The sequence below is a fragment of the Schistocerca gregaria genome, chromosome 1 (assembly GCF_023897955.1).
Source record: "Schistocerca gregaria isolate iqSchGreg1 chromosome 1, iqSchGreg1.2, whole genome shotgun sequence".
Classification (NCBI taxonomy): domain Eukaryota; kingdom Metazoa; phylum Arthropoda; class Insecta; order Orthoptera; family Acrididae; genus Schistocerca; species Schistocerca gregaria.
In genome coordinates, this window is record NC_064920.1 from 219,153,625 (window position 1) to 219,181,429 (window position 27,805).

Sequence of the window (27,805 nt, forward strand, 5' to 3'; positions counted from 1 at the left end):
CATACGCACTGTTCTGTTTGTGGATCCATTGTAAAATTGCCACACACCAGACACAGAGTATTACAGGAATCACTGTGACACGCAACACGTCCTCCCAGCTGAATGCCACTCCGCACACTGAATCATCAGATATGCAGCTCTTGCCACCTAGTGGTGCAAAGATTTACTGCTCCTTTCCAGATGGGAGCACCAGTCCTGAAAATTTTGGATTCTGCCTTGTATGCTTATAGGTAGGTGTGTGGGAACCACGCATAAACTTTCAATCATTGTGGAGTTCATGTTTGTATTAAGATTTAATTTATTGCTTTAAAATGATAGAAAAACAAAGTTTCAGTAGCATATCTTACAGTCTGTACCTAATCCCTGTTGTTGCGGACATGAGTTGGGGCCTTTCTATGTATATTATGTTTTTTGTGCATGGCATATAATTTCATCCTGGCCAGGTCGATACTGTTACTGGATAGTATCCACATCTGTAACATAACTGTGGGCAAGCCTTCTATTCAGTCGTCATGTAATGTGTGATTGTGAAATGTATACCAAAGTTCATTTCAGACAATTTTGTTTCACTAGTGTCACTTCTTCCACCATTAATAAACAAACAAAAAGCATTTTCAGTATTAAGTAAGTTATTTTCACTTCAACAAGTAAATGTCTGCAGTACAAAACCACAGTTGGGGGGAGAGACAGAGACAGAGAGAGAGAGAGAGAGAGAGAGAGGAGAGAGAGAGAGAGAGAATGTGTTTTATTACATGTGTCCGCCGCGGGTAGCTGAATGGTCAACGTGACGGATTGTCAGTCCTCTGGGCCTGGGTTCAGTTCCTGACTGGGTTGGGGAATTTTCTCCGCCCATGGACTGGGTGTTGTGCTGTTATCATCATCATCATCATCATCATCATCCTATCATGCTCATCGACTGCAGGTTGCCGAAGTGGCGTCAAATTGAAAGGCCGGCACCTGGCGAATGGCCTGCCCGATGGGGGGCCCTAGCCATATGATTAAATAAATAAGTTATACAGGCCAGTATGAATTTCTTAGCTACACTGCCAAAAGTTGCAAGCAAGGATAAACAAACTACTTGCATTTTATAGTATTAGACGAAAGAAATGTATAATTTCAGAAGATTGTAAGTGAAAACATCCAAAAGCAATGAAGGGTAATAAATTGAATTCCTAAACCTAAGTAGTGACTGATGTGTCATAAATCCTTCATTAATAATATATGACAGAATATTACACATTCCGTTGTGGAGGAGATCATCTGGATTAATGTTGTAATAAGCAAGCTACATTTCAAAAGATGGATCGGTAAATAAATATATTCAATGAAGAAAGGAAATGAAACAGTAGATAACTAAGTACAGTTTCATTTGTCTTAACGCAGTGTAAAAATATTATTATGTTATGCATTCTCTAAAGGAGTGGAAAGTGTAATGATCATGATTTTTCAGGTGTTAGCTCTTACATTGTCGCAGCTGGCTCCACGTCAACAAAATAAGGAGAGTTTATCTGGTTCCAGTTGTGTTTTACTTACATCACTTATGTTTTGCCTTGGTGAGTGGTGCATGTGTGTACCAATTCCACAATTAGTGGCTCATGGTCGAAACTGTTTGCTGCTTACAGTTTTCAAGGTAAGAAAAGATAATTTTCAAACCTGAGTACAGTTTCTATTACTATGGCTTCTTCTTTCTGTTTGTTCTCTGAGTAACCGGTACATTATTACAAACAACCAAAAAATGTATTAGAGGCATTATATTGAGAATACAAGATTAAACTGAGTCCTAGTGAATGGCTATTTAGTGAAACATGTGGGAAAGCTAAATGTCACGTAGTTTGAGTCCATTTTAAAGACTTTAGAAAACTGTTTAGACATAATTTCACCATTTGTAGCAGATTTAAATAAATATTAAATGCCTTAATGACACTTGAAACAGAAGAGGACTGCCTACTCACTAGTTTCTAAGTCAGATGACAGGGTAGGAGAAGTTACTCAGAAATTAACTCCAAGGAAGATCCAATATTTGGGAAGGAATAGAAATGTCATTAGATCAGTCTCCACAATTAGTACATTCTTCCTCTATTCTTTTCCAGCACATGTAGATATTTGACATTGTTCCTCAGATTTCTTGTAGTTTAGTGTCTCCCAATGCAGTAAGTTTTAATTTCCCAAAGTGTAAGTATTATATTACTTACAGTAATAGGGAAAGCCTAGATTGTTACTCAACACTTAGAACATTGGGGGGAAAAAAGACTGCTAGATATAATCAGACTAAGTCCTTCACCACACACAGACAAAACAGACCCCTATTCAAATGTGCATAACTCACTTACACATGGCCATTGTCATCTCCAGGTGCTAAGGCCCTACTGCAGCTGATCTGAGGTAAGCAGTGATGTTGGCTATGGAAGGATAATGAAATTACAGAAGAGCTTTTGGATGTGTAGGGGGGAGATAGCAGAGTATTGGTGTAGGGAGAAGCTAGTGCTACTTGGTGAAGTGTGCAGGGATGTGACAAGGAGTAGATAGTAAGTTGCAAGGGGCAGCAATGGTAGGCTGCAATTGGGGGGGGGGGGGGGGGGGCAAGGGAAGAAGAGAGAAGAAGAGATAAGGGGGAAGGACTACACAGGTACACTGGCAGGATAGAAGACATGTGTAGGCCTTGCAGTGGGAGTAAGGAAGGGGATAGGCAGGTAGCAGACAGGGGCTAGGAGGTTGAGACCAGGGGGTTAATGGAATGAAGAAGCTTTTCAGGGAGAGTTCCCACCTATGTAATTCAGAAAAACTGGTGTTGATAGGAAGAATCCAAATGTCTCAAGCTGTGAAGCAGACATTGAAGTAAAGCACTTCATGTTGTGCAGCATGTTCAGCTGTCTAGTGGCCACAGTTTAACTGTGGTCATTCATGTGGACAGACAGGTTGTTAGTTATCATGCCCACGTAGAGAGCTGCACAGTGATTGCAGCTTATTTTGTAGATCATGTTGCTGCTTTCCTTTTGATGGGGTAAGAAATGCCTGTGTCAGGGGTGGAGTAGGTGGTAGTGGTATGACAAATGCTGCAGGTTTTGCTTCTGTGTCTGTTCCAGGGATAAGAGACACAGTGTCTCAGTGGTCTAGGGACAGTGTCTTTGATAAATAATCTAAACATCCTGGTTCAAACCCAGCCACTGCTTAAATTTTGAATAAAAATCTTCAGCAATGATGGCATCCTGCAGGGGGGGGGGGGGGGGGGGAGATTCAGATCTCTGCCAAAGGGGAATTAACCATGAGAAAATGACTGAACAGTCAACAAATGTATAACATTCTAAGAGTCCCAATTAGGATCGAAATTAATAGGAAGTGTGAGGAAGTCAGGGCAAAATATCTGGAGCAAAAAGTGAAAAGATCGAAAAAGGAGTGTTTTTTTGGGAGAACTGATGGAGTATGTGAAAGAGTCGAAACAATCTTGGGTGAAATTAATAACAAGACCATCAACATTAAGTGTGCAGGGGGAATTTCACTGTTATGCATAGAGTATATTGAAGGTCTCTATGAGGGGGAGGAACTATCTGACAGTGTTGCAGAAGAAGAAAGGGTAGATGATACAGAAAATGTAGAGGTTCCAATATTAGTCAGAGTTTAATAGAGGTTTGATAGACTTGCCATCAAATGAGACAGGAGGGATGGATAACATTCCTTCGGAATTACTAAAATTGCTATTGCTTATTTTTAAATAATTATAATAGTATAAAATCATAGTTTTAAAATTATATCAATATTTAAATGCACAATTATATTCAGAGAAAAATGTGCCAAATATCCAGAAAAATTAATAAAAATTCTCGAATATAGATTACAGAATTTACATATGAAAATCAGTTTATATCTGCCTTGAATTTAGATGTTACCATGAAGTTTTTACTAGAGCAGAAGCTCTGACAGGACTGGATTCATTATGATTTCTAGCTGCTGCAATAAAACTTTCAGTGTAACAGTTGGGAGCAGTGGAAGAACAGCAGCAGAGCAGTCTCTTTAGTGAAGATGGCCGCAGTATTCCAGGCTGAAATATTTGCTATCAGTGTGTATGCAGAGGAGAATGTGCGTAGGTGTTACAAGAATCGTAGCATCTACATTTATTCAGACAGCCAAGTGTCACTGAAATCTCTGCCAGCTTCTGCAACGAGATCAAAGATGGTTTCAGAATGCCATGAAGTCCTTGGGAGACTAGGGCGGAAGAACAGGGTAAACCTGCTGTAGGTCTCTGATCATTCTACTCCAAGATGAAAAGGTTGGCGGAAGGGAGAAATTTGTGGCAGGCTGGAGTCAGTAGACTGATGACGAAAGAGCCATAAGGCAAGGGGTTGGGAGCATGGATGATATAGGGATGGGCAAGGGTACTGCGTATGACAACTGTAGGAGGTTACGCTGCATGGAAGGGATTTCTGGGTGTGGAATGACTGGCAGCAGTTGGAGTGGAGGTATTACTGGTGCTGATGTGGATAAATGTACTAATGTAGCCATCCTTGAGGTGGAGGTTGACATAAAGATAAGTGATTTGTTGGGCTGAGGTGGACCAGGTGAAGGTGAAGCTGGAGCAATACGTATAAGATGTGCTAGATTCTCCATTGTTACTGTTTCTTTACTACCCACCTCCCTGATTATAATTATTGATGCCATCTCTCTCTATACTAACATCAACTATTGAACACTACCTTTCCAAGTGCCTGACAGACTCCATCCCTGCAACCTCCATCCTATTCACCATAACCGACAAGGATCGTAGCATCTACATTTGTCACCCACAATTACTGCTTCTTTGAAGCCATCCGTGGTACAGCAAAGCCCGCCTGTTTGGCACCTCTTATGCCAACCTGTTCATGGCCTGTCTAGGGGAATCCTTCCTAACCATCCAGAACACCACACCCCAACCTGACTCAGATCCATTGATGATACTCCATAATCGCAACCAAGGGTGAGGACACACTATCCACATTCCTGTAGAACTCCGGCACCCTCTCCCCCATTCACTTCACATGGTCCTTCAGAGCCCATGAAACCACCTTTCTTGATGCCTGTCTCTGCATCAGTACATCTGTCCACATCAGACCTACCAACCACCTACAGATTCCTTCACTTCAACAGTTGCCATCCATACCACCCCACCGAGGGAGGTTGCACAAGGATTAGCACACTGGAATCGCATTTGAGAAGAGAACATTTCAAACCTGCACCCTGCCATCCTGATTTAGATTTGTGTGATTTCACTGTATCACTTCAGGCAAGTGCTGGGATGGTTCCTTTGATAGGGCACTGCTGACTTCCTTCTCCATCCTTTCCTTATCCAGTGTAACCGATGACCTCGCTGTTTGGTCCCCTTCCTCAAATCAACAAACCAGTCCATTCCGCATCAAGAGGTCCCTTCCGTACAATATAGCTACCAATGATTATCACATCTGTAGCGATGAGCAGTCAGTCCCTTGAAGCTTCGTAGACTGAAATTACCCTTCCCACCTTATTCAGAAACAAATCTCTTGCATCTTGTATCCTCCATTACCTACCGTCCTCCCCCACACCCACTGACCAGGCACAAAGCCTCCCTCGTAACGCAGTACCACCTAGGACTGAAGCAACTGAATCATATTCTCCACCATGGTTTGGATTACCTCTTGCTGTACCCTTAAATGAGAAATATCCTCACCACTATGCTTCACACCTCTCCCACAGTAATATTCTGATGCCTATTTAACGTACTCTGCACCCTTTTCTGCTCCGCTCCCAACCTGTTGCCCCATATATCACTTCTGTGCAGCAGACCTGGACACACAACCTGTCCCCTATGTCGTCCCACTACTCTCTCCCCCCCCCCCCCCCCCCCCCCCCCCCCACACCCTCTCACAGGCTTTTCTGTCTCATCAGAGGCAGGGTCATCTGTGGAGCAGGTACCGCTTGTGTGACCTACCAACTTAGCTGCAAACACTGTGCAGCATTCTCCTTGAGTGTGACCACTAACAAGCTATCTGTCCACTTGAATAGCCACCAACAGACTGCAGTCAGGGCAAAGCAGGACCATCCAGTTGCTGAGCATACCACTTTGCACAATGTGCTCCATTCTTTTCTAATTGTACTACCCACTCCACTGTAGCTGAAATCGCTGTTCACCTCAGATGCAGTTGTGTATGTCTGAGAGAGAGAGAGAGAGAGAGAGAGAGAGAGAGAGAGAGAGAGAGAGAGAGAGTTAAGGACTTAGCCGAATAGCTAATTATATCTACCACTGGTTTTTTATGTTCCTGTATGCTTCTCAATGCCTCCTCTATGTAATGAATAGCAATATTCACTTTTCACATGGTTGTTATAACTTTAAGTAAAATTTTCAACACTTTTGTACACAGGTTTTAAGTCAGTTGCAGAGTGGAAAGTCACACGCAACAGAAAGTGAAACACCACCTATACCAGAGTCCGCAGACTACGATTTGGATATAAAATTAGATAATCTCCGTGAAGAATCTGCACCACCTCAAATAGCACAAGAGCCACCACCTCCTGGATCAGCAGAGCAACCCATTCAACTTGCTGCAAAAATGGTATGTGATGGGAAAATCAACGAGGTGAAATGCTGTGTGAATGTGTATGCTGGTGAAAGTGATACAATGAAAAATAAGGTTAATAATTGGGCTAAGGTTGGGAGAGGGAGGAGGGACAGCTGTTACCTTGGGTGCCAAACTATTTTACAACTGTGCAAAATTCTGACTGTAAAACTGGTAACAGAACAGTTCACAACAAAAGTAAAAATATGATATAAATTCAGGATTTACTGATCAGACATTTTCAAAGTATAGTGTGATAAGTTCTCTACATTGATACCCATGTAATGATGTTGAAAGATGGTGTTGAGAACATGGACCTGTTTACTGAAGTTATCGGAACACCAGCAACAAATTAATATGTTCCATTAATGAGAATAATCGTTGTATGTTAACAGTATTGTAAGTGTTGAACCCCATTGTGGAAGGTTCACACTACAGTGAATAAGTGAGCCCAGGCAGCCGAAAGAACAATAGAACTTCTTTACACAGTACCTTAAGAAAGTGCAAAAGATGACAGCTACTGAAGTAACTTCATTAAATATTGTAAAAAGGAAAATTTCCACTAACCATATAGCAGAGATGCTGAGTCGCAGATAGGCACAACAAAAAGACTGTTCTCAAATAAAGCTTTTGGCCTGTAAGGCCTTCATCAAAAATAGAAGTCACACACACACACACACACACACACACACACACACACACACACACACACAAACAAACACAAACACAAACACAACTCTCACACAGATCAAGTGTGCATGTCTTGTGTTTGGGTGGGCACCCATTAAATATTGCTTTGATCTGATAAGGATTGACACCAAACACAAAGACAGGTTGTTGAATGTACGAGCCACTCCGTTATACCAGTGTAGCCATTGAGTTAAATACAGTGCTCATCCTAAATCGTGTAGCACTGACATAGCCCGGAAACACATGTAGATGTGCATAGTTTGTGGTTGAAAGCATGTGTGAGGACTCGGTTTGGACATGATGCTGTAGGTTCTGACAGGTGTGCGGTGCATTCCAACAAATGGGCTCTGATTGTGAACCTTCTGTGTGGTCAGCTACTGGCCTGAGAACTGTAAATGTGAACTCGTGCTGTCAATTGACTAGCAAGTGGCTGGGCAGTGACCTGCAAATTCGTCGTGTGGAAGATAACAGTAAATCGTGTTAATAGCACATTTCTTGCAGAGACAAGCTAGCACTGGCAATAACAGTGCTGTATCCGAGGATGTGGTTCCACCAAATATTGTAATGGCTGCTGTACTGCAGATGAGTTGCAAGTATTTTGGCAGTGTGGCAACTAGCAGCACTCTACTGTGTGGTTGGTGGCTGGATCAAAAGGCATCAGCCACAGTTATTACAGTAGTCGTGCATATAAGGTTCCTAATGAAATGTGGGATTGTCAGTATTCTTAATGTATCTGGGATGATCATCATTTATTTATCTCATTAGACCTTATTGAGCCAGTATATTAATGCTCTCGCTTCTCTAATTTGACATTTTGGTGAATTCTCCTTGTTCCAGTATTACATATTTTTTGTAAAAGAATCATCAGCCTCAAATTGGAAGCACTGATATTGCTTGCATAAGTTAAAAGCATTGTCTAAAGTGATGTGAAGGATCCCATTGTGCTTAACTTTCTGCTTGTGTATGTGTGGGTAAAATGCAAAATAATTGCTTTGAAGAGAGTATGTAATTAAATGACATACAGACTGAATAAATTTTGAGTAAATTTCATGGAAAGTTTTTTGATGAATGTGTAAAAATGAGTTCAAGAAAGAATAGAAGTTGACATTGCAGGAATGAAGAAAATAGTTGTGTACGGGGTGTTAACTGAAGACATTGAAATATCTCGAAAACTACACATTGGATCAAACAAGTTATAATTCCAATTTGTTTATTTCGAAGGGGGACATGCAGTGATACCACATTCTACCTTCCACCCCACCCTTTGCATGGCTGGCAAAGGGCAACTATGAAATCTTCTATCAGAACCCCCGCTTTTTTATTGCACATTACAATTCTGTGGCAAAATCTGCATTCATTTTGTCTGAAGCATTTTCTTCATTTCTCGACAGATGGTGCTGTAACCAGAGGAATAGAAATGGGTACGCAATCATAATTTAAGACAAGCTACTCGATGGCTGTTGAATATGCAATGGCACTTGGGACACCACTTCCATGCTGCGGGATAGGACAGGCCAGTATTTTATAACGTACTGCAATGTGTCATAGCAGGCAGTACATTGCGACTGGAGCTCATGCATTGTGCAGGTGTAGAACAGATATCAGCTCTAAACATCACAATACCTGTGCAGTGTTTATAGCCTGCACCCCTGACTATCGTTTGGAGAACAGACATGCAAGGGGACGATGAATGTTGCAACCACAGAAAAAAACTTTGAAATGATTCGAGTTTATGGAGAATGCAGGAGAAATGTTGAGGCTGTTGTGGCCTTGTATGCTGAGTGTTACCCAGAGAAGTTGGCTCTTGTTTGTTCTTTTACAAGGTTGTGAATGCCTGATGGCAGCTTACAGACCAGCAAAAGGAAACAAAGCAAACATATTACAGGAGAAGCTAATGAAATAGCAGTACCAGTGGCAGTGCACCACGACCCATGGATAAGTACCCAGCAATTACTCTGCGGTTTTGGTATGTCCATAGGTATTATTGTTATAGTACTGCTTCGTCATAAGGAACATCCATACCACATGCCACTGCATCAAGAACTCCGTGGCACCTATTTCCATAACCAGATAGTGTTTTGTGAGTGGGCACTTCAACTAATTCAAATGACCCCCATGTTCTTTTCCAAGGTACTGTTTTCCGATGAGTCTACATCCACAAACCACAGTGTTAACCAGCATAACATGAACTGCTGGAACATAGACAATCCCCACTGGTTACGGCAAGATGGCCATCAATGTCCTTGGTCGGTTAACGTATTGTGTGGCATAATGGGGAACAAATTCATTGGCCTGTATTTTATCAATGGCATGTTGAATGGACACAAATAGCAAACGTTTTTGGAACAGTACCTATTGGTACTACTGCAGGATGTTGCTATGGACGTTTGACAATATATGTGGTTGTAGCACGACATTTGCCCAATGTGTTACACAATTGAAACATAGCAGGTACTAGACCACGTTTACAGTGGTCAGTGGATCAGCAGGGATGGCCTATTAATTGCCCCAGTAGCTCGCCAGATATGACATTGCCGGATTGTTTCCATGGGGATATTTAAAAGTATTTAAAAGGTAAGATGTACTAGCAAGTGCCAACAGGCCATAAAGACATGGTCAGCTGTATCAGAAATGCCTGTGCTGACATTACTGCAGATATGGCTCTTTCCTGTGTACAGTAATTTTAACAGTGGTTCACTAAGTGTATTGGAGTTGGCGGGTACTAAGTTTGAACATGTGTTCTAGTTGGAAAAGTTGAGTAGCATTCGCATCAACCTACAGCCACAGTGGCATGTTGAGTAGTTTTATGTGTCAGAGGAATACGACATTGTGAATGGAGTTTCCAATTAGGAGTTATGAAATAGTGGCCTGTCCAACCTTGCAGTATGGAGGTGGGGACCCATGTGCCGTTGGAGATTCAAGGGTCAGTGCGTAGGCGGGGGGAGGGGGGGGGGGGTTATTAAGTGTGGTATCATAGGATGTGCCCCTTTAAGACAGACAAGTTGGAACTATAACTTTTTTTAATTCAATGTGTACTTTTCGAGATATTTCAATTTTTTCAGTTAAAAAAAATAAATATAAAGAAAAACAAGTATATTTGTGCTTGACACTCTTTGTAAGCTGTCTTTTTCATCTACAGTTGATATAGTGTCTATTATAAGCTCACTAGTGAGTATTATTTTATATTAGGATGCTTCTAATGTTGTTGTGTTTGGAACATGATACAGAAGAAAATTCTGTAGCTCTTAATGTTTTTATTTATCAGCTCAGTTTGATCTATTCTTAAATCAGATTGGATTGAACAGGGTCCAGTGTCACTGTTCTGCACCATATTTGTCCCATAACAATTTAAATTTTTCTATGTTAATACAACTCAACAACAGTGTATGCAACAGAAACTTTTCCCCATTCACTCTGTATACATGGTAGTTATTCATCATGGGAGTAATTAATATGCATAATTGAAACAAATTATTGTATGTCTTAAGTTGCAAATGTATGTGGGGAAATTTAACCCCAAATTAAAAAAAAAGGTAGGGCAAAGAGACATGTTTTCTTAAGACAAAACATTGCCCAGAATAGTGCATGTTTTTCATAGTTTAATCAGTGGGTTGAGTTTATGCAACTATAGCTCTATTTATAAGTTACCACACTAAAAAATGTCATAGGTAGAAACAGTAGCTGTGACAGAAAATTTGTCCATATCTTTTTGTCTTTGTTGTGTGTAATTTGTTTTTAGTCTAGTCATCATGTGAACATGACTGTAATGCTGATTATCTTGAGCTATCATTCTTGTGCACGGTGTACACAACAAATTTACTGTCAGTCCAGTTTTAAAATTACAAAGCAGAACACTATCAAAATCCTTATGGTAGTGCATGATGATTTGTATGCCCTTTTTTGTAACCAGATTCGTGCGACCACACCCACACAAGGTCCTCGAATTTTTTAATAAAAAAAATGCTTGACATACTGATATTTGGCATACAAAGACACTGTGGCATTGCAGAAGTACAGGCTGCAGAAAAAGCAACTCCATGGTTTGCTACTAGCTCTTATCCAAAGCTATCGTTGTGAAGTGAGTTGGGGTTCTGCCTCTAAGTAGTCAGCACAGTACCATTTGAGTTGAATGTAGACTAACAAGAAACCATACATTTTTGTGCTGGTAATTTAACAACAAGAAATTTTGACACAGCAGCATATGGTTTGCCTACACATTAGATTTGATCAAAATTCATGAAAAAAAATATATATTAAAAAAATGTCATTTTGTTGTGGGTCTAAATTTTAAAATGCAGTGACTCTACATTGAAAACCAAGCATCATGAGAGACATTGCTGTGTTTCTGGACACCACAGATGCTGAAACAGGGAAATGAGCCATTATATGATTTCCACAATGTACGGAGATTTTCACACTTACTTCATGATTCTATCCTTACAAACTGGTCCTTGTGGAAGAAGGTGGTGATAAGGTTTCTTGCTGGCTAATCAATAGGCACATCCTCTGATGTTGTCCTGCAAAATCTTCCAGAAACATTATTCAACTTAATGTTTGATGAAGCAGAACTCTTCGTATTGTACAATAAACAGTCTGTGATAAATCAATGATACCTGTGTGGCAAGTGACATATTGTTGTAGCTGTAGTTTTGGTGCTACTTATCTTGCAGAACTAGTGTATGACAAGAGGACATTATGCAATAGAGACCAGCTGAATGAGGCTGTGCAATTGTTAAGGCACTGACCCTATTTGGGAGGATGGTGTTTTTTCTCTGTCTGCCCATCCTGATTTAGGATTTCCTGCATTATTTGATGCATATGCTAGGATGGTTCTTTCATAAGAGCAACAGCTGACCACCTGTCCTATCTTCACAAAGCAGACGTAAATATTCTGTATGTATGCATTTTTGAGCTATTTATTTTCATTGTATGATGAAAAATCTAGTATCATTGGAAGATGATCCCTGGATAAATAAAAGAAATGAAAAGGCCCACCTGTTTTTGTAAGTCAAGACTAAACAGTAATGGTAACATCTCAGTGCTGTTCAGGGTTGTTTAGCGGTGTCTATAATGTTGGGAAGTTAGACGAGTATAAACGAACTTATTAGAGGAAAGCAATAATATGGACAAAACAGATGGGTACGCACCATATAGAGGGGGTGTTGAGTCACACAGAGGCACTGTGAACAAGACTGCTAAAATATTTCAGCTTTTCAACAAAGTCCTTCAGCCCCCAGTGCCCAGAGACAGTGGCCATATATCTGCTTGTTTGTGTGTGTGTGTGTGGGGGGGGGGGGGGGGGGGGGGGTACACGTGTGTGCATGTGTGCTTTTTCTACTTCATTCGGAAGAGTGACTTTGTCTGAAAGACTAAATATGTTAGCTGTCTCTTTTATTGTGCCTGTCTGGGACTCGACACCTCTTTTATGTGGTGAGTCGCAGCGTATTGTCCCCATATTGTTGTTTACCCATCCTGGATGCCCTTTGCTTCATAAAGGAAAAATTTTCATGGTGCCTGATATCACTAAGTGATAATTTATCAACAGCTTATGAGTTGCCCCAGTAATGCACTTTGATCTTGGTTTATCTTAAGTGTCAAGTTTACATTGGTGGATTGACAGCAGCGACAACTGGCTTCGAGGCTTACATGTGACACTTCATGAATGCTGGATTGAGTTGTGAGATTGTTAAATTACAGGCTGCCTAATAACCACATTGTAGGCACATGCTTCAGCAGTGTAAGCCATATATTAGTAACATAGGACTGATGTGCAATTCGTTTACATCAGTTGTTTCAGAAAAATATGACCAGTCATCTTTGTATAATGAGTTACTTGCCTACACCCTTTCTAGGGTTCATTTCAGTTTGTCTGCATTAATCTGAAATTGTCTTGGAAGCTATTAAAAAACACTTCTGCTACCAAGATTACCTTAGCTTGGTTCTATTTGAAATGGAAGTTTTTAAACTATTTCAGTTGTGTTTTTTTGTAAATAAAATGACTACTTAATTGCACCAGTCTTGACTGAAACAATTCAGGACATCACTGATTTTTTGTTCAACTTTTGAGAAATCAACCAAAAGCTCGAAATGGTAAGATTACAAAGTGTAGTCCCAGTTGCATGCTTTATTGGGAGAACATGAATGGTAAGCACATAGGCCCATAGCTAAGTTTATTACCTCCATTTACTTTGATCAGGCTGCTTCTTTTTTTTTTTCCTATCATACTCTGATGGGGAAACTCTAGCTTTTTTTACCCCAATGGTATTTGGTTTCAAGGTCTGTGAGGAGGTAATTTTCCTTTTCTATCTCCAACTGTCAAAGTTTGGCAATGATCCCAGAGTCTACCTAGGCTGCATAATTCTTCAGAATCAGAACTCTGAGAAATTTCCACTGAAATTTAATGAATGAATGAGACCTTGAATTCAACACAGCTGTGCCAACAAACCCCACTCTCAGGTACAAAGGGACAACAGTCACATGACCTCTGGACAGTGCATGGCATACAGTTGCTTTTGATGTGTAGCTGATGGCTGAGGTTGAAAAGTGAGTTTTGAAGCACCTTTAAATTATTGGAACATATTTGCTAAGGGAGACAACCTGAAAAGAAAATTATGCTGCTCTTAGACAGGGAGTTGAGCAGATGGCTGGTAACCAACACACACTACTCCTAGTACCCCAAGAGGCCTTGGTTTGTCGACCAGCTCTTCCTGCCCTCCCTTAAATGCTTTCAAGAACCACAATACTTGTAAATATGATGGAGCAGTGTTCCCATAAGCTTTCACAATCAGTTGGTCTCCACAAGTGGCTTGTTCAGTTTCTAACAAAACTTTATTGTGTAACATTGCTCGAGTGATGGTTCCATTGCATTTCAGGACACAGACGCTAAACAAGTGTGCAGAGCCAGCGATCCTGATGCTGCAAGTGCTTGGAGCAGACCAACGGAGGCATCGCTTTAAAGCTCCTCTACCACCTAATCCAGTGGTCAGAATGCTCTGCAGTCACTTTGAGCAAAAAAAAAAAAAGGCATTTTTTCTGGACACCCCTTGTATATAGAAGATTACATTATATTCTATAGTAGAGTTGAAGAAAATGAAACAGCAAGCAGTAGTTTAGCATTGCTCCTGCATGGGAGATGGGGAGAGAGAGATCAAAGAGTGCACATACATGAGCAAAAGAGTACTAACAGTAATATGGAAACTAAAGAAGAGGCAACAAGTGCTTGTGCATTAGAAGAGGGGGAAAAAAGTATGAGTCAAGAATCCTCTTTGAAGAACTACAGAAGACTGTGAATAAATGTAGTGAGTGGTACTTACCAGATTATTAATGTGGCTGTTTTCAATGCCAGAATAGGAAATATCCCAGTAACAAATATTATAGGGCCTTTTGGAGAACTGGTGTGTAACAAAAATGGGAAAATACTAAGGGTTTTTGTCAGTTAAAATAATCTAAAAATAACAAATCCACTTTTCGGGTGGAGAGATATACAGAAGTATACTTGGACCAGTAGAGGTCTTAGAATAGTGATTGACCACATTTTAGTAAATGATCAGCTAGGGGGACAAGTAAGGCATACAATAGTTAATAGAGGACAAGATTTAGGATCTGATCATTTTATAGTCATCTCCAGAATAGATATTTTTGCGAAATGGAAGAAAATGACAAAACAGATAAGTAACCTACAAGATCAAAGTTTTTATTAAGTATACTTGCTAGAAGAAGACAGCATTATACTACTTTACCAAAGCAGATTAAATAAAGAGCTAGAAAACTTGAAAACTAAACATAGTATAGAAGAAGAATGGCAGTATCTAAAGAATATGCTTCGCAGAGTAGCAGGAGAAGCACTCGGAAAGAAGAAAAAAATGTGGAAAAGATAGGGTCTAAAAATGTGGTTGTTGTTGTTGCAGTCTTCAGTCCTGAGACTGGTGTGATGCAGCTCTCCATGCTACTCTATCCTGTGCAAGCTTCATCATCTCCCCGTACTTACTGCAACCTACATCCTTCTGAATCTGCTTAGTGTATTCATCTCTTGGTCTCCCTCTACGATTTTTACCCTCCACGCTGCCCTCCAATACCAAATTGGTGATCCCTTGATGCCTCAGAACATGTCCTACCAACCGATCCCTTCTTCTGGTCAAGTTGTGCCACAAACTTCTCTTCTCCCCAATCCTATTCAATACCTCCTCATTAGTTATGTGATCTACCCATCCAATCTTCAGCATTCTTCTGTAGCACCACATTTCGAAAGCTTCTATTCTCTTCTTGTCCAAACTATTTATCGTCCATGTTTCACTTCCATACATGGCTACACTCCATACAAATACTTTCAGAAATGACACTTAAATCTATACTCGATGTTAACAAATTTCTCTTCTTCAGAAACGGTTAACTTGCCATTGCCAGTTTACATTTTATATCCTCTCTACTTCAACCATCATCAGTTATTTTGCTCCCCAAATAACAAAACTCCTTTACTACTTTAAGTGTCTCATTTCCTAATCTAATTTCCTCAGCATCACCCGACTTAATACGACTACATTCCATTATCCTCGTTTTGCTTTTGTTGATGTTCATCTTATATCCTCCTTTCAAGACACTGGCCATTCCATTCAACTGCTCTTCCAAGTCCTTTGCCGTCTCTGACAGAATTACAATGTCATCGGCGAACCTCAAAGTTTTTATTTCTTCTCCATGAATTTTAATACCTACTCCAAATTTTTCTTTTGTTTCCTTTACTGCTTGCTCAATAAACAGATTGAATAACATCGGGGAGAGACTACAACCCTGTCTCACTCCCTTCCCAACCAGTGCTTCCCTTTCATGCCCCTCGACTCTTATAACTGCCATCTGGTTTCTGTACAAATTGTAAATAGCCTTTCGCTCCCTGTATTTTACCCCTGCCACCTTTAGAATTTGAAAGAGAGTATTCCAGTCAACATTGTCAAAAGCTTTCTCGTAAGTCTACAAATGCTAGATACATAGGTTTGCCTTTTCTTAATCTTTCTTCTAAGATAAGTCGTAGGGTCAGTATTGCCTCACGTGTTCCAATATTTTTACGGAATCCAAACTGATCTTCCCCGAGGTTGGCTTCTAGTAGTTTTTCCATTCGTCTGTAAAGAATTCGTGTTAGTGTTTTGCAGCTGTGGCTTATTAAACTGATTGTTTGGGGATATAATGAAAGATGTTAAAGAAAAACAGGATGTGTGTGTGTGTGTGTGTGTGTGTGTGTGTAGTTAGAAAAGCACACCAGGAACATTGGGATAGATTTATTTCTAATATCGAGAACAATGTTCTCGGGAGACAATAAATGTCCTACAAAGTTTTAAAAACTTTAAACATGATAGAAAAAGAGAAGATAAAAAAAGCAGTATTGAAGAAAAACAATGGCTAAATCATTTCAAGGGATTGTGGATGATAATGGAGCACAATAAAATGAAGTTAATCCAATAGATTACAAGGGATTAGATGAAATACAGTCTGATGAAATAACATTTGTCTTAACATCACTGAAGAACGGAAAAGTGACAGGAAGAGATGGTATTAATGCTGAATTGCTGAAATATGGAGGAGTGATGCTACGTCTGCAACTCAGCATCTCTTAAACGAATGTTGGAAGAGCAGGAATATCACTAAAGACTGGAAGCTTACTAAGATTTCTACAGTAATATCAATTTTAAAAAAAGGAAATAAAAGTCTGTCCAGAGCGACAAGTTTACTGGACGCAGGATACAAGATATGAGTGCAAATCAAAGACAAAGTTACAGCGGATTGCAGCAAGAGCACGCTGTGTGTTGTGACCATGGCCAGTGAGTAACCATGACAGTAACTACTGAAATCCAATAGGACAGGTGGTGTGGTATCTTGTCATGTTGTGTGCACGGAGCAGGCTAGGTTCAATGGTGCATCAACTGGATGTTCACTCCAAATTGGATGTGCGTGCAACTATCAGATTTCTGTGGGCAACATTGCCCTATTGCACGGACATTCTCCATGAAATAAATGCTGTGTATGGTGGGTGTTCAATCTCTCACCCTGTTATCGTAAAGTGATGTAAAAACTTTGGTGCTGGACGCACGGATCTCACTGACGAATATCGCGAAGACAGGCCCGCAACATCCAGTACTTTGCAATGTTGACTGTGTGGAGGCGATCATTAGAGAGTATCACACTGCAGGAAATTGTCAGCATGCAGAACATGTTGTTTGGCAGTGTGTTTTCCATTGTTCACCAGGACCTTGGATGTCAAAAACTGTGTGCCAGATGGATTCCACAGCTGCTGACAAATGTTCACAAGGGACAACATTTCCAGCCACCACTGTCATTATTGGAAAGGTATTCTGTGGAGGACCGCAAGTTTCTGTGGTGAATCATAATGGGATGAAATGTGGGTCAACCACTTCACCCCCAAACCAAAGACAACATTGATGGAATGGGTGCACACCACATCACCACAACAAAAGAAGCCTAAAGCCCAACCTTGAGCAGGAGAGGTGATGGTGACAGTGTTCTTTGACATGGACGGTGTGCTGAAAGTGGAATTTATGCCAAAAGGAATGACAATCAACTCTGCTTTATATTGTCAAACATTGCAGCAGCTGTTTAAGTTAACTAAAGAAATGCGGTAGGGAAAATTGAGTGTCGGTGTGATTTTGTTGCACAATAATTCAACACTGCACTCGGCCCACCAAATGTCAGACCTGCTGCAGCGATTCAAGTGGCAGGTACAGTAGCATCGTCCATTACAGTCCGGACCAACCACAATGCGATTATTAAGTTCGACAAGATGAAAGAGGGTCTTGGGGAACGCTGATTCTGAAACAATTATGAGCTGAAAGCAGGTGTATTAATGTGACTAGATAGCACTGGATTTCTACACAGCCTTAATCAAAAAGTAGGTTACCCATTCTGAAATGGTATACGGTCTCTTGGGGACTATATGGAAAAGTGAACTTAAATTGTATGTTGTCATAACCATGTTGCCTCTGTATTTGTGATTTAATAAATGGCTGCTGAAAATGAAATATTTTCATACTCGGCCATGAGTAGGAATTTGTGGCATCGCTGGAATCAAACCCCTAAACGCTGTGTTGTTTGTATGATGTTGTACAGGTTCAGAATATCATCATCTGACTGATGATTCGCACTGTTCTGTTTCATTAGGCTGATATTCGGCATCATCTTTATCACCCAACTTATCATGTTAAAAATATCTTCTCTTTCTGAATCTTCGTTTGGTAAACTGTTAAAGTAATTTAATAATTGTATATCCAAACAAAAATACCAATGCACCGTAATAACAAGGAGCACTAAAGTACTGCAGATCACAACAATGGATTGATAGAGTGCAAGCAGTAGAAGTATGCCATATCTTCCATTAAATAAAGTAAATTGGAAAGAAAGAGAGAGAATGAGGTCACAACAGTGAAATAAAATAAGCTAAGCAGATGTAAAAATTCATTGTTGCACATTCAGAAACATGAAATGTAAAAAGTATTCACCATGAATGACTGTGGTTCTTTAGGATAAAAATGTTTATAATTCTCTCAGTTATTGTAATAGATGTGTGTCTTTCACAGAAATTATAAACCACCAAAGTACATAAGTCATGAAATATAAACTCCCCTAAATTACCATGTTTGCTATTTATGAGGTGTTAAACAACACTTGCTGGTCAGATTGACTGGTAAGGTACTTCTAGTGTTAAGTGATTTTGTGTGTCAGCCATCCGTGACATCCGGTACGCATTTGATTTTGCTTATGATTTCTATAGGTAATGTGTTTTCATGCACACATTCAGAATTTTTATGATGATTAACAGATCCTTATTCTGACTGATTTTTGTATGCTACGTTCCACTCCTCTGGCTACTGTCGTATAGTCAGTTTCAGGCATATAGCTTTTGGTTCAGCTTTTTTGTTCGACATAGAACTCCTATATTTGTATGAAGAAATAATGGATTCTGTGGAAATTAGCAATGTTAACTTGTAAATAATACCGCAATTCCACTTACAGGTATTAATGCATCTTGTAAATCACCTTGGCCACTTTCCAATGGGCATAGGAGCAGCTCGATTGTCCTCAATGGTAGTTGAACAAGATGATGTACCAGGCCTTTCTGCTGATGAGCTCAGTGCAGAAGTTTTTTCTGCCCCAAATATCCAGGTAAGCCAATACAAATTCCTTCTCTGCTCCCCTCCCTTTTCTAAACATAGTAAATACTAAAATTTCCTGGTGATAATGTCATGTTATTGATGAACCATTGTTGTCTTTGTAATTTCATTGAGCTAACCTTTAGCAAACTGTAAGACTTTTTTTTCCAAAGTGGTGCTTCCTATGCCCATTGACAGACTTACAAGAATGAATTGAATGGATACTTGAGAAACCTGAGAAATTCAAAAGGCAGAAAGTCAACACAAAACTAATATTGTTTGAGAGGTTTATATGTAATTTTTTTTGTGTTTTATCCTGATTTGATTATTTCACAACAATTTTCCTGGTACTGATAACCTGAATAATTTTTAACACATTTACCTTGAATGCATGAAGCTTACCTTGCAGAAGCATTAACCAATTTTTCACTCAAATCTCTTTGACCAGTTTAGTTTTCATAATAAGACCTAAAGACCAACATGACCTGAGGTCTCTAAAAATATTACAAAAAATCGCATCATGCACCTGATTGATACTTGCTGAAATCAAGGATCGGGCAGAAAATGTGAGAGTCGAATTATCAGTAGCTGCTGCTTTTTGTGTTAGGACTTGTCTTCTGTCATCCTAATTACGAAGCAGAATGCTGTGGATTAAGTTAATTCTTATTTGCCCTCACTAACATACTTCTCATAATGCTCCACCATGAATATGAAAAGGATGTGGGTACAAAATAAGAACTCACTGACACAGAGAATTTATTGAAACATTTACATGTTAGGTTCACAATACATAGGTCAAATAAGTGTACAGCATTAAGATTCTCATGTGATGTAGAAAAATATGAAATAGAAAACTTGTTGAAAAGATGAATACATTGAGGACAGGGGTGCTGCAAGTACAGTCTTAAAATGATAGCAAATTTGAACATTAAAAGTGGTATTTACTGGTAGTGATGGAACTCTGGAAAGCAAAATATTGGATGCAATCTTGGCAAGCCAGGACAAGGATAACTGAAAATGTAATCCTTCCTAATTTTGTTCTTAATGATGCAAAGTTGCATAATATCCTTTTCATTTGTTGCTTGGGTCCTTTGGTAACTACCCTGTCAAATAAAAACTAAAACTCTGGACGGTATGCAATGGTTCAGGTAGCAGATTTGAAAATATTCATATACAGATTTCATGCATGTTAATTTTGTACATTCTACACAAAACAAAAAAAGTTTTGCATCACCCCAGTTCCCAGAATTCCAGAAGATAGACATTGACTGTGGGTATTGTATCACACACACGAAGGATGTTCTGACACTTTAAACGACAAGAATCAATGTGAAGTAGGATTGCAAAATGCACTCCTCTCTCACATCAGTTGACTTACTTGGTAAGCACTGCCAAGCTGCTGCTTTGTGTTGCCATCTACGTCAATTTCCAAAAACTTCTTCTCCAAAGAATACTGCTGGTTAACAAAATTTATCAGACTCCTCTCTCTCTCTCTCTCTCTCTCTCTCTCTCTCTCTCTCTCTCTCTCTCTCTCTCTCTCTCTCTCTCCCCTCCCTCCCTCCCTCCCTCTCTCTCCCCTCCCCTCCCCCCCCCCCCTTTCGTGAAATAAGTTGCAAGTCAACCGATTCGCCTCGCATTAGACTCGATTGATTAAACACATTTACAATAGCGTTGGTTTAACAACCACATAATTTATGAACATGTCTTGCTTCTAGCAAGTCCAACACATGAATTACTTGAAAGTGTAATCTCATTTCTTCATTTGTCGTTAACAATCATCTCAGTCACTAAAAGCACAGAATAATACATAAACACTCCTTGTTCTTCTCTACAGATACACTGAAACTCTATGGATCATAGAGCAGGTACTTGTCGGCCACTGTTCGGCCACCGCATTCACATTTTGTTTGTGACTGTTTTTAGACCTGCACACACACACTCACAAACATGCAATGCACAGTAGGTCGGATTCATCTCTCTCACACTTCTATTTAAAATATCATGTGTTCAAGATGGAGGAAGGGCAGATAGTTCTAGAATTCACGCAGACATTCTTGAAGCACTACAAGGTACACTACTCATGTTGTCTGTAGTTCAACCATCCCTAGATGGTCAGTACCGCGGTTCGACCGCGTCCGCATTGTTTGTTTGTGCCAGGAAGGCCTCTCAACAAGGGAAGTGTCCAGGCGTCTCGGGGTGAACCAAAGCAATGTTGTTCAGACATGGAGGAGATACAGAGAGGCAGGAACTGGCGATAACATGCCTCGCTCAGGCCGCCCTAGGGCTACTACTGCAGTGGAGGACTGCTACTTACGGATTATGGCTGAGAGTAACCATGACAGCAATGCCACCATGTTGAATAATGCTTTTCATGCAACCATAGGATGTTGTGTTAAGACGCAAACTGTATACAATAGGCTGCATGATGCGCAACTTCACTCTCGACATCCATGATGAGGCTCATCTTTGCAACTACGACACCCTGCAGCATGGTACAGATTGGCCCAACAACATGCCGAATGGACTGCTCAGGATTGGCATGATGTTCTCGTCATGATGAGTGTCGCATATGCCTTCAACCAGACAATTATCGGAGATGTGTTTGGAGACAACCCAGTCAGGCTGAATGCCTTTGACACGCTGTCCAATGAGTGCAGCAAGGTGGTGGTTCCCTGATGTTTTGGGGGTGGCATTATGTGGGGCCAGTGTATGCTGCTGGTGGTCATGGAAGCTGCTTTAAATGCTGTATGATATGTGAATGCCATCCTCCGACCAATAGTGCAATTATATCAGCAGCATATTGGCGAGGAATTCGTCTTCATGGACCACAATTCGCACCCCCATCCTGCACACCTTGTGAATGACTTCCTTAAGGATAATGACGTCGCTCGACTAGAGTGGTCAGCATGTTCTCCAGACATGAACCCTATCGAACATTCCTGTGATAGATTGAAAAGGGCTGTTTATGGATGACGTGGCCCACCAACCACTCTGAGAGATCAATGCCGAATCGGCATTGAGGAGTGGGATAATGTGGAACGACAGTTCCTTGATGAACTTGTGGGTAGTATGCCATGATGGGAGGCATTCATCAATGCAAGAGGACGTGCTACTGGGTATTAGAGGTACAGGTATGTACAGCAATCTGTACCACCATCTCTGAAGGTCTCGCTGTATGGTGGTATCGCATACAATCTGTGGTTTTCACGAGCAATAAAAAAGGGTGTAAACGATGTTTATGTTGATCTCTGTTCCAATTTTCTGTACAGGTTCTGGAATTACCGGAACAGAGGTGATGCAAAACTTTTCTTGATGTGTGTGTTACGCTTATTGTACCAAAAATATGACCTATAAAGCATCATATGGAATAAAGGTGTTCAAAGTTTCATATAGAACAAAGCCTTTTGTAAGTTTGGTGATAATAGGCCAACATCTGATATTCTCTGTCAATGCTCTTCATAAATATATTTTATTCGTCAATCAACTGTAGCTTAATTTTTTCCTCAGCACATTGTGACTTTCAAATTAATCATCCCCATAATTACTAGGAATTGTAATGACCTCGCACTTTTTCTGTCTACTTACCATGACATACACCTACCTTAGTGTAACAGTTATTGGTTCCACTTTTCAAAAATTTTAGAATACTACTGAGGCTAGTTTGCCCTTCCTGTTACTTCACAGAATTCCAGTGCAGTATTTTTGTTTTGCCATAAGCTCCTCTTTAATGATAACATTCTAAAAATATCCAAGAAAACTGCATAGCCTCTCTCATCCATCCCTTCAAGAAATTTGTGGACCTCTTTGGATGTGTGACCCTGACTACTAATGACTGAATCATTTCCTCCTCCATATAAATGAGTTCTACGTACAAGGCCATTTGATTAAGATAGAACATAGAGCTTCAGTTTATACTTATGATGCTTGCATTCCTTGCATTACTTCTTTGTTGGCTGACTTCTTCATAAGACAGTGCTATCATGTTTGTAGTGAGTTCACAAGATGTGTGACAGTTCATCCTATTTTTGCTGTTGAAACAATGTATCATTGTATGAATAGATTCATCTGCTAATCACTCCCTTTCAAAATGCAAATGTCTTAGAATAAGCAAAAAGAATCCATCTATATGAACAGTTCATAAGATAATTTAATTATAAGAAATATTGCTTTCCAATTGTAATACAATATGTGGTCAAAAGTATCCAGACACCTGGCTGAAATTGACTTAAAAGTTCATTGCGCTCTCCATTGGTAATGCTGGAATTCAATATGGTGTTGACCCAACGTTAGTCTTTATGACAGATACCATTCTCGCAGGCTTATGTTCAACCAGGTGCTGGAAGGTTTCTAGGTGAATGGTAGCCCATTCTTCAGAGTGCTGCACAGAGGAGAGGTATTGATGTTGGTCAGTGAGGCATGGCATGGGGTTGGCGTTATCAAACATCCCAAAGGTGACCTATAGGATTCAGATCAGGGCTCTGTGCAGGCCAGTCCATTACAGGGATGTTATTGTCGTGTACCCACTCCTCCACAGGTCGTGCATTATGAACAGATGCTCGATCGCGTTGACAGATGCAGTCGCCATCCCCATATTGTTCTTCAACAGTGGGAAGCAAGAAGGTGCTTAAAACATCAATGTAGGCCTGTGATGTGGTAGTGCCATGCAAAACAACAAGGGGTGCAAGCCCCCTCCATGAAAAACACGACCACAGCATACCACCACCACCTCTGAAATTTACTGTTGGCAGTGCACATGCTGGCAGATAACGTTCACTGGGCATTCGCCATACCCACATGCTGCCATTGGATTGCCACATTGTGTACCATGATTAGTCGCTCCATACAAACAGTTTTTCCACTGTTCAATCATCCAATGTTCGTGCTCCTTACACCAAGCGAGGTGTCGTTTGGCATTTATAGGCGTGAGGTGTGGCTTATGAGCAGCCGCTCGACCATGAAATCAAAGTTTTCTCACCTCCCACCTAACTGTCTTTGTACTTGCAATGGATCCTGATACAGTTTGGAATTCCTGAGTGACGGTCTGGATAGATGTCTGCCTATTACACATTACTACCCTCTTCAACTGTCGGCAGTCTCTGTCAGTCAACACATGCGGTCAAGCTGTACACTTTTGTGCTGTACATCTCCCTTCACATTTCCACTTCACTATCACATCGAAAACAGTGGACCTAGGGATGTTCAGGAGTGTGAAAATCTCGCGTACAGACGTTTGACATAAGTGACACCCAATAACCGGACAACGTTCGAAGTCTGAGTGTTCCGCGGAATGCCCAATTCTGCTCTCTCACGATGTCTAACAACTACTGAGGTCACTGGTATGGAGTACCTGGCAGTAGGTGCTGGCGCAATAATATGAAAAATGTATGTATTTGGTTGTGTCCGCATACTTTTGATCACATAGTGTAGGTCTGACTGACGTAGACAGACATCAATAAGAAAACATTCTACTGAATTTTTCATCTTTTGAAGTGTTGTCTCTTCCATGTTCTTATTCTTGACTTTACTCTGGGGCTTTAAAAAATATGAAACTGAAACAAAGTATCCATTGTAATCATAAGTTTCATCAATAAGGAACAGATAACACTCTGGTGTGAGAAAAACAATTGCATTTTTCTGGATCAGTTTATTATTCTGCCTCCAGAAATCAATATGTTACAATGGTGCACGTCAAACAGGAAGGAACTTATTCACAACAGATTCCGATATCTCTGTTGGGTTTAGGCTTTCTGGCACAGAAAACTGCACACTGAGCACATTGCTCAGTTATACCATTCTATGGTTTTTTAACACTGGAAGACTGAAATCATGTGAAAAAACAGGTTTTAATCCAGAATCCAGGAAATTAAGCCCATCGCCTGACCACTTTTTTAAAATGTTGTTTAGCTGTGGTTCAATTGATGTGTCATTACAATTTTCTCTCTTGTGACTTACCTTTTCTCCACAGTGTAGCATCAGACACTTTCATCGGAAGAAAGAAAAAAAAAGGTGATCAGTTCCAGTAATATTATTTATTTGCTATCCATATAACAGTTATATTTTTCAGACATTGTCGTAGATTTAGTTCACATATATCTTGAGATACAAGGTTGTACTAATTGAAGATCTTTCATAAAACTGTCTCAAACATAGACAGTGGTCTCACTAATGTTAATGGACTGTGTAGGTACAGTGCAAAGTAGGGATATCTCCAGGACTTGTCCTTTTTCCAACTGCAGTGATAATGGAATAAGATTCTAAAGTACATAAAATCTGTTACATGTTTCAGGAAAAATTGGAGTTATCCCCTCTTTGCCCCCACAGTCTTAAATTGTACTTCTCTTTCCAATGAAGGATAAATGCCGGCATTGATATAAAAAGTGAAGATCAAAAATTACCAGTTTTTTATTACAAAAACAAACTTTCGGCTATATATGCTAACAGTGTTACAATGAGACATTAAAATTCTAAATCTGCTCTTAAATAAAAGCATTCCTGTATTAATCCGTGCTCCCATGCATTGTAATTATATATATCACTGTTCATTGGCTTGCTCCCTCCCTCCCTCCCCTCTTTTATCTTTTCTACCACTCTTGTCTGCCTTTTTATTGTAGTCAAAGGAGGCTGTCTGTACCGATTGGTAGTGCCCCACCCCTTATTACAAAAGAACCACATGACAATAGGATTTTTGTAATTTATTTATACCTATGGTATGTGAAAATCAGGACTCAAAAATCAGTCTCACCACGCTGTTCAATACAACTCTCAAAAATTCTCGATAAATAGGCTTTTGACAGTCTTCAGTATCCAAGAGTTAAATTTGTTTTTCTCTACAGGTAGTGGGGCTGTGTGGTAGAATGCTCACCTGCTACTTTGTTCTGAGTTCTATTCTTGGCTGGTACAAATTTTTAAACAGAAGTGCATTGTCTAATAGAATTTCTAGGAGGCGTAAAATACATAAAGATAGGAAGAGAGAGAGAGAGAGAGAGAGAGAGAGAGAGAGAGAGAGAGAGAGAGAGAGAGAGAGAGAGAGAGAGAGAGAGATGAAAAAAAAATCATTTGCGCTCGAGACTGGTAATCAGTTTGAGTGATTGGACACAGCGTATCTGAGGTAGTGATGAAGTAGGGATTTTCCAATACAACTATCTCGCAAGTGTACCGTGAATATCAAGACTCTGATAAAACATCAAATCTCTGTCATCACTGCAGCTGGAAAAAAATTCTACAAGAATGGGACCAACAATGACTGAAGAAAATTGTTCATTGTGACATAAGTGCAAACAACGTTTCTGCAAATTTCCGTGCTGGGCCATCAGCAAGTGTCAGCATGCGAACCATTCATCAAAACTTCATCAATATGGGCTTTTGGAGCCTCAGGCCCACACGTGTACACTTGATGACTGCATGACATTAAGCTTTACACCTCCCAGGGGCCTATCAGCACCAATATTAGTGTGTTGATGACTCGACTGGAAACATGTTGCCTGGTTGGACGAGTCTTATTTCAAATTGTATCGACCATGTTGATGTGTACAGGTATGGAGACAATCTCATCAATCCATGGAACCTGCTGGTCAGCAGGGTACTGTTCAAGATGGTGAAGGCTCGGTAATGGTGTGGGGTGTGTGCAGTTGAAGTAATATTGGACCCCTGATATGTGTAGGTACGACTTTGACAGGTGGATGCATATGTAAGCATCCTGTCTGATCACCTGCACCCGCTCACATCCATTGTGCATTCCGACTGACTTGAGCAGTTCCAAAAGTAGACTGCATTACCCTATGTGTCCAGAATTGCTAGAGAGTGGCTCCAGGAACACTCTTTTGAGTTTAAACACCTCTGCTTGCCTCCAAACTCCCCAGACACGAACATTATTGAGCATATCTGGGATACCTCCAAATGTTCTGTTCAGGAGAGATCTCCAGCCCCTTGTGTTCTTATGGATTTATGGACAGCCCAGCAGGATTCTTGTTGTCATTTCCCTCTAGCACTACTTCAGACATTAGTCAACTCAATGCCATGTTGTGTTGTGGCACTTCTCCGTGCTCGTGTTGCCTCCAAATGATATTAGGCAGGTATACCTGTTTCTTTGGCTCTTCAGTGTGTATGCTAGTAGTATATTCATGAGTTCTGGACCAAAGAGCATTTTCTAGTAAAAATTCCAGGTTGAAATCCAAGAATCTAATTTTACAGTTTTCTTCAACGAAATTCTACATATCTACAATGAAAACAAAATGATCAAATAGTTGAGTGATTTAAAAACTTAGAAAATTATAGTAAAGGAAATTTTAATGTAATTAAAAGAAAAATTCAATTTTTTAAAAATTTATTCAAAATGAGCAACATGTATTGGAGGATCGTTATTTGTTTTTTACCACAATAAATAAACTGTAATCCTACAGTTTCATC

General features: G+C 40.1%; 1 protein-coding gene across 4 annotated transcripts in view; it reads left to right on the forward strand.

Moving 5' to 3' along the window:
• The window catches only part of LOC126337707 (probable Rho GTPase-activating protein CG5521), a 275,478-nt gene that overhangs the window by 166,858 nt on the left and 80,815 nt on the right, over window positions 1–27,805 (forward strand). For all 4 annotated transcript variants that reach the window (XM_050001492.1, XM_050001493.1, XM_050001495.1 and 1 more), the window contains 3 exons: window positions 1,451–1,630; window positions 6,366–6,557; window positions 19,263–19,412. In XM_050001492.1, the coding sequence (XP_049857449.1) occupies window positions 1,451–1,630; window positions 6,366–6,557; window positions 19,263–19,412 (522 nt within the window). The remainder of the gene's footprint in view (window positions 1–1,450; window positions 1,631–6,365; window positions 6,558–19,262; window positions 19,413–27,805) is intronic.